An 8713-nucleotide genomic window follows, 5' to 3' on the forward strand; every position below is an offset into this window, starting at 1 on the left:
GTTTTTTTGCGTGTTATGAACATGCTCGCACCTTGTTTATCATGGAATGTGATCAGCTCGTTAATTTGGGCTATAATTTTGCAGCTTGATGTTATGATGCTTTTATAATTACTGCTACTATTACTCCATTCTCACGCTCCTGAATCCACCACCACACATCGCACGGAAATCTCAAATGAGACCAGAGCAAAACCTCAAGCAGTCGTTCCTCCAGCAGGTCATCATCAGTCCACGAGCTTTTTTTTTTTAAAGTAGTGATTACTGAAGATAATAAAATGACTGAATGAACGTGTGAACCTTCAGTGATAAACATCTTGTTTTTTCCCCACGTTTCTCCTCATTGAGTGCTCGATACGTCGTGTTTAACATGATTACTTTTTTGAAATACCAGCACTGCCATTTCCAAAAATGCAGGACAAGACGGATTTTTTTTCTTAAACATACAAAACTACATTTTTAAAAATGTAATCCATATTAACATTAAGCGAAGTCTCCATCTCAGTCAGGTAGACCACAAAAAGCAAAAACAACAGTTGTGCGTTCACAACTCAAACCGCTGCAAATTAAAGCCAATCTACTGCGTTCCTCACGCCTCCTGAACACATTGGGCTCTCGAGATCATTTTAAGGCTCTTCGTTATTAAAGCATCATCTCTGAGCCCCGAGTCGGAGGAGTTTAACCTGCAGCAGGTCCTTCTGGAGTGTCTGAAATGTTCCTCAGTGGGCAGCAGAAAGGAGATGATGCACTAAAGCTATGGCATGAAACACATTCCGAGTCCTTCATGAGATGATGCTCACGCAAATAAAATTACAAAATGTTAATATATTTATTTCGTAATGACTACAAATTGAACCACTGTAATATAAATAGATTGCTTTGCCAGAAAAAATAGATCAGGGTTTATAATGTAAGGAGTAATTTTATCCCATTATTAACATGTTTTTCGGTGTCATAAATGTATTTCATAGCAATTTTATTAATATAGAAAAATTGTTCGATGCTCCTGCTGTCTGACGTCCAGATGAAATGTAAGCACGCGTCACACTCAGCAATTTAATTGTACAGATCAAGAAAACACACGTGACTATTTTGTACATTTCCTCATAAATTAGTTTCTGGTTAGCCACTGCAACACACAATGAACTTCACAATCGTTTTTCCAACGGAGTGCGACTTACATCAAGCACAGCACACAGACGTTGACCTGAACCCAGGTTTCAGACCACAGTCAAACCAGCTGTGACAGAAACCAGAGTGTGTAATGTAATATATATATCATTATCTCTAGCCGCTTTATCCTTCTACAGGGTCACAGGCGAGCTGGAGCCTATCCCAGCTGACTACGGGCGAGAGGCGGGGTTCACCCTGGACAAGTCGCCAGGTCATCACAGGGCTGACACATAGACACAGACAACCATTCACACTCACATTCACACCTACGCTCAATTTAGAGTCACCAGTTAACCTAACCTGCATGTCTTTGGACTGTGGGGGAAACCGGAGCACCCGGAGGAAACCCACGCGGACACGGGGAGAACATGCAAACTCCGCACAGAAAGGCCCTCGCCGGCCCCGGGGCTCGAACCCAGGACCTTCTTGCTGTGAGGCGACAGCGCTAACCACTACACCACCGTGCCGCCCCCTAATCAGGTTCTAATAAGCCCAAATAGCAAAGAGAAATAAAAAATGCATGTAAAAAAACAGCTTGGGCCTTAGGAGGTTAAAAAACAAAACATTAAGCACAGACTGGTTATTCCCATTCCAAATCTCAATATTTACCGATATCACCACATCGATCCGATACAACAGGATTTCGAATCCTCCAATCAAAGTTAAAGGAAATTCACCTTGCAGGTTTGTTGAATTATTTACACACCACTCGGTCCTTTTCCGACAACCAATTTATAATTGTTGCCTTGATCCATGTCACCAGATCACCACACTACTGATGTGTAACGCGAGCAATATTTTTTTACTTAAGTTATTGAACTTATTTAAATTTATTTTATTTTTATTTATTCTTTTTTCAGATGATTTTATCTTCTATTTTTAGACATGTTTACTACTTTGATTCAGGAGCTTGGTAGCAAGTTTGAATTTCCCTCCAGGGATTAATAAAGTAATTCTGATTCCGATTCTAATTTTTACACACCGAGGTGCAGAATTTGCCACAGAAACAGAGCTGCTTGTGATTAGAGTTCACCTGGTCGACTGTAAATCATTAAGCCACAGACTTAAAATTCTCTGGCTCTATAGAAACACAATGTTTCTTCAATCTGGAAGGGGACAGGACAAAATCCAGTTTTATTTCTGAAAATACAGATCGATACAGAGGTCTCGAGTACCTCAATCCAGGGTAGGGTTCAATTTTCAAATTCGAACGCTTATCCAGGATAAAGTGCATTATGGGATTTCACAGACACACCAGATATTCTTCAGTATTTATGTTTGAGGACAAAACTTAAAATAGGCCAATTTTCCAATATGGGATTAGTTTAGCTGAAAATGACTCCATGTAAATGTTTAAAAATAAAACGATTGACAATAATCCTCCAGTTCTCATACTGCAGTTCTGAATGAGACTCAGGTTGCACGTCCTAAACCGACGTGCTTTGGATGACTGATCTCACGTGACGCAGTTTCCGGTGATGTACATCACGGCTGCCATTTTGTGGCTCAAAACATCACAAAAAAAAAAAAAAAAAAAAAGACATGTAAACAAACACATACCTTTCCAAAGTTTGTCTGGATTATTCTGTAACAGGTCGGTGTTTCAGATTTTATTTAGCGTATATTATATTGTTATAACTATTACACTCAAACTGTCCACTGAAGAACTTATAAAAAACAGTAGACGCCCGCGGTGTAAACAAACCGAGTGAAAATGATCATCTACAGCAGACAAAAAGTGTTTACTATGGAACAAGAAAACATTTTAAAGGTTACGACACAGCTGGAATCTGTAAACAGTGAGTGAGGTTCATGAGGGAAACAAGGCATTAATAATAAAACAGGACTAATTAAGTGATAAACGACAAAGAGTCACAGTCTTACTGGAATCTGAAGAACCTCAAAGAAACTTTAAGGAAATGCTCACTCCCCCCAATCCAAAAAAAAAAAAAACCCCACAGAATATCGTCACGTTTAAAACTATTTCGCACAACACTGCGTAATTTTGGTCCATTCCTTTTCAGCATGGCTCTGAATGACCATCGTGGTGTCGGGTTAAATTCAGATCGCAGGTTTATATCAACTATTCTACATCATTTCCTGAGCAACATCACCTTCACAGCGACTTGTACAGCCAACTCTGAGTCATCAAAGGCGAGTAATAAACCGATTACAAAGTAGTATTTAACAGCAACAATTAAAAAAAAAAAAAAGGATCATCATTGGAAGGAGTCTCCAGTGTCAGCCTTCTTTTCCAAGATACTGTGATATTTTTCATCTTTTTTTATGGCTTTCTTCAAATAATTTAATTATGACCTGACTGGAAGCAGGTGATTTGATGTTCAAATGTAAGACTTAAACTTTGAAATTAAGTAATACTTTTTTTTTTTTAACTTGTGTCGTGATAACGTATCGTAGAAATGCCCAAGAACCGCGATATTTATTTTTTGTCACATCGTTCGGCCCTGACTTTGGATATCTTGAATATCTTATCCTCTCAACCATATATATATTACTAAAAGACACGTATTTTATTTCAAAACCGAAATTAAAAGATGAACAAAGCAGCGAGAGAGAGAGAGAGAGATTCACATTCAATAAGCAGCTAAGCTAATTAGGTTTCAGTCAGGTCAGTGCAAGTTTAAGCTAAAAACACGGACAAGCACTCAATTAAATGTTTGTTTAAAAAATAACCAGAGTTAATTTTAATAAAATTACTTCAAAATCTTGAGTCTGGAATCCCGACTTTAAACCGAACATTCCTGTTAAAAAGCAAACAAACTCAACAACTCGGGCTTTGTTAGCGACTTAGCACAGAGATGCTAACCGCTAACTGCTAAACTAGCCGCTTGGCTAAATAATGAGTTGTTACTGAGGCGGTGATTAAATAAATATCAGACACAAACTTGTTGAAAATGGAACAATAAGTGGAAATGTGTTTATTATTCTGTAATAACGGGATCTTATTTTCAGTAAATATATATGATGTTTTTTAAATCATCAAAATCAAACTAGCCATCATTCGACCTGGAGCCCAGAAACAGCATTTAATATGAATTTATATTAAAAATAATCCTGTTTAAGATGATCTGGGTGGATAAATTATCAGGAATTGAGTTATTTTGCTAAAAGGGAGAATACAGTCGTCGATCCATGGATTGAAAATAATTTATTATAAACCTAGCTAGCAAGAGAGAGCCGGTTAAAATAATTAAAACCCACTGGGGTAAGAGGAGCAGTGAGGAAGCGAGAGTTTCTCTTTTCAGTAAATATACAAAAAAATGAATTAGATTAAAATTAGACTTTGAATTTCGGTGTGAATTTCAAAAATCTAAACATTTACACATTTCAGATTCTTCTTGTTTTTTATTCTAATTTACTACTTTTTTTAAGTCATTTTGTCTGAACTGGTCGAGCAGTGTGTGAAAACAGACTCGGCTCTGATCCGGATTTTAGAGGAAAGAAAAGAAAAGAAAAGAAAAGAAAAGAAAGCCCGGACACTGAGTGTAGAAAGCTTGAGGAATAACAGTGTTTCTAGCGCACAGAGAGAGAGAGAGAAAGTTTATCCAAAATATAAACGGATAATGGAAGTGTTCCAGACCTGTATGAGTTTAATGAGAAGTGAAAACACTGCAAACTTAAGTCTTTTTTAAAAACAATAGAACTAACTAGAAATCTGTGTTTTTAAATAAATACATTTCACTCGACTTAACAAAAGAGGCAGAGCTTTAGCATTAGCCGAGGTGCTGCTACTTACTAGGGGTCGTTTGTAAACCTGGGTGTTCGGGGAGGCTGGTAACCGTAAAGATGGCAATAAAGCACGTCGAAACAGAAGCAACACATCTCCGCCGAGACCACCATCTTCCTGGCTGAGCCTGAGCCCGGTCCCGGACTGAGGTTCGGGGAGAGGCCGGTGCTGGAGCTGTAGCCTCCTGGAGTCGGAGACAGAGCGGTGGTTGTGTTGTTGCTGTTCCCACCGCTGCTACCGCCGCATCCACCTCCACCGCTGCTATTATTATTACTGCTGCTAACACTACAGCTCCCGCTGCCCCCCGGACCCCCGAGGCCGTTCACTCGGTTCACGCTTCCGGCCACGACCGTCGACGATGAAGACCCGATCCCCAAGTCCGATCCGCAGTGCCCGGTCCCGGCTGCAACCCCGCCGCCGCTGCCCGCCCCGCCGGGACCCCCTGAGCCGGGGGATCCCGACAACTTCTGCTTCTTCACCCCGCAGCAGCCGGCCGCCATCTTCGAACAATCTGCACCGACACACCGCTTCCGACCCATCGCCGTCACGGCGGGAAGGGCGGGGCCAAACGCCGACCACGCGTAAAAATCCCACTGCGTCACCACGTACGACGCACGACGCTCCACCTTCACCGCTTTATGTTAGTTATTTATTTATTTTTAATGTTTCTTCTTTTCTCTCTCCTCCTCCTTTTTCAAACGTAGTCAGTCTACGTAAAAATTGTTAAAAAAAAAAGAGGGGGGAGGGGGAGGATTTCCAATTTCTCACAGACTGCAATGTCACCCGATGTGTTAAAGATAGAAAGCGACAGTGAGGAAAGGGAGAAATCGTAGCCTACGCTGCAGCCTTACGCAATGTTCGCAGATAGGCAGCTCCAGCTGCGTCCCGCGGGTCTGTTCAGGCGGGGAAATGAGGGGAAAGTCGCAGGGTGGTTTGTTTTTTATTCCCTCGTTCAGATGCCAGGCGCACCAGCAGTTCATCAGGTCATGCGTCCCGGTTTAACACAACAACAACAACAACAACAGAACAGATGAATATGAGCTGGCGAGGCGGATGTCGGAGTGCGCAGACAGACACCCGCACTGCACCCTCACTGTGCGGGAATCCGGGGACTCGAGCACGCAGGACCGGCCGACCATCCGTCTCCCTCTCTCCCCGACGCTCCGTTCCGCCCCGGAGCCGAGCCGAGCCGAGCCGGGTCAGTTGTTTACTTGCATAAGCGCGCAGGCAGTCGGAACCGGACGGGCTGCTCAGCTCGAGGCGCAGGAACCGAGAGAGAGAGCGCGAGCACGCACCCTAAAGCGACGCAGTTTTCTGCGCTCTCTCTCTCTCTCTCTCCTTCTCTCTCTCTCTCTCTCTCTCGGCGTCACTGAGTCATTTCTGAGCTCCTCTCCTGAGTGAGCCGCTCCTCTGCTCCGTTTTGTCGCCTCCCCGCTGCTCTCACCGCCTCACTGCGGGCGCTGAAGTTTTCTCCCGGTGCTGCTGCTGGAATTCTGTCATCCGTCTGTCAGGACGCGGTTTTTAAGCTGAACGACAACATAAACACAGCCGTCCATCATCCGGACTCTCCCCGGCTCCGCTCACTGTTCCATGCACAGCAGCTGGGTTGGGTTTTCTCGCTGTTTTCGGCTCCCGGACGGTCATGCAGAGCCCGCACAGCCAGCCCCGAACACTGCTTCCACCATCCAGCACCTATTTTACGGCCAATTCTTACGCATGGTGCGTACTCCGGAGTCTGTATTCTCAATCACGGCTACGTGAAAAGAATCCGTATACCGACTGAATCTTCTCCAGAGTCGATTCTTCACTGAGGAACCGAGCAGCACGAGTGAATCGTGTGGGGAGGGTTGCCAGGGTGGCGTTTTTTTTTTTTTTTTTTAAACGCTGCTTTTGAAGTCAGTCTGTGGGTGAAAAAAGCGAGTTAGCAGGTGGGAAAGATTAAAATAGTCACCTGATTTTTCCAGCTGACTACGGGTGAAAGGCGGGGTTCACCCTGGACAAGTCGCCAGGTCATCACAGGGCTGACACATAGACACAGACAACCATTCACACTCACATTCACACCTACGCTCAATTTAGAGTCACCAGTTAACCTAACCTGCATGTCTTTGGACTGTGGGGGAAACCGGAGCACCCGGAGGAAACCCACGCGGACACGGGGAGAACATGCAAACTCCACACAGAAAGGCCCTCGCCGGCCCCGGGGCTCGAACCCGGACCTTCTTGCTGTGAGGCGACAGCGCTAACCACTACACCACCGTGCTGCCCTAGCTAAAGTACGCGTTCCCTGCCCGGGAATTGAACCCAGGCCGCAGCAGCGAGAGCACCGAATCCTAACCACTAGACCACCATTTGGTATATTTTGTGTAAATAAGCCTTTTCAGGCCATATTTTGTGAAATTTATTATAAAAAAATATATTGAAATTTGGGACATGAGGTTTTAATAGGATATTAATCTGCGAGACGAAAACAATTGTTTCCATTTCTTTTTTCAGCTTAAGAATGAGCAGGTGTAAACAATGTTCTGTGGTAAATACTGTACAGCCGGTGTGTTTTCATATTCTACACTCAGAAAATAACATGCCTTATTGCACCTTTAAGGGTACAATGGCTTGTGACTGGGACAGGACCCTCCAAGGTACTTATTTGCCCTGTTTATGTACCGCTTGGGAACATTTATGTACCATTTTGGCCCTACAGAGGTACACGGTCATCTTGAGGTCCAATAATGAGCCCTGTGGGGTACATTAGTGTCGACTGTACCTTGGACAGAAATGGAGCCCAACTGTACCCCTATTTCTGAGCGCGTGCCCCTTATCCTGACACTAATACCCCCACAATAGTCCATCTCATCTGAAGTGAATCCAGAGCTGGGAACAAAGATTCCTAGGAATATAGGAACAACATCAATACAGCCACCATTTCTAGATGTTTTTGAAATGTAGTTTGGTTGGAAATGTTGTGGAGATCTGGCAACCCTGGGTGTGGTTATCCTAAGGAAGAATAACTGTATAACAGAATATTTACATTCACTGTGAAATCCAAGATGGTCTTCACCCACAGCTCACCTTTAGGAACAAGAGGGAATTCAGGTCTATTGGGGCAGTTGGTGAATTTATAGCATTGTTGCTGTTAATAAAACAAAATTAAAGTATTTCTGAAAATTCCCAACATATGCCACGTTTCTGAAATCAGTAAAGTGTTTATTGACATGTGAAGGAAAAAAAATGTTCGTTCTACTCTAAAAAAGTGTGGTTTAAACTTATCAAAATCGATACTTTGGGACAGTTTCAAGTCTCTACTTTTATTGCACATTTTTAGTGTTAACATTATTTATAGCACACTGAAATCATAAATCAGTTTAATAACAGGTGTTCAATTTAATACTAACATTCTGTAATTCATTACACTAATGAGTAACAGTTTAGAAAATTCAATATTTACCAAGTTAATTTGTGTCAGCGTGAAGACAAATGTAAAAAAAAAAACCTTAACTGTAAGAAAAATAATCACTTGTTTATATGCTGCTTATCTCCATAACACACAGGTTCCTGTCCCTGGAGAACCCTGTGTTCTGCACATTTTAAATGTTTTCTCTGCTCCCAGCACCCCTGATATGATTAACCAACTAATCAGAAGCTCTTTCTGGGTGGAAATGGGTGTGCTACTGTAGGGAAAACACTACAATATGCAGGACAGAGGGTCCTCCAGGGCTGGGAGCCTGTAGACTAACATTACTCTGAACTGTGGGTGGTAGAAATGGGCAACTGGACTTGCTTGAAGATTCTTGAAAA

At 42.7% G+C, this 8713-nt stretch overlaps 1 protein-coding gene across 3 annotated transcripts in view; it reads right to left on the reverse strand.

The window, feature by feature from the left end:
• ammecr1 (AMMECR nuclear protein 1) overlaps positions 1-6704 on the reverse strand; it is a 75232-nt gene extending 68528 nt beyond the window's left edge. For all 3 annotated transcript variants that reach the window (XM_060936532.1, XM_060936530.1, XM_060936531.1), the window contains exon 1: positions 4928-6704. In XM_060936532.1, coding sequence (XP_060792515.1) covers positions 4928-5457 — 530 coding nt within the window. In that variant the 5' untranslated portion in view covers positions 5458-6704. The remainder of the gene's footprint in view (positions 1-4927) is intronic.
• Positions 6705-8713: the final 2009 nt, after the last annotated feature.

The sequence above is a fragment of the Neoarius graeffei genome, chromosome 12 (genome assembly GCF_027579695.1).
Source record: "Neoarius graeffei isolate fNeoGra1 chromosome 12, fNeoGra1.pri, whole genome shotgun sequence".
NCBI lineage: Eukaryota > Metazoa > Chordata > Actinopteri > Siluriformes > Ariidae > Neoarius > Neoarius graeffei.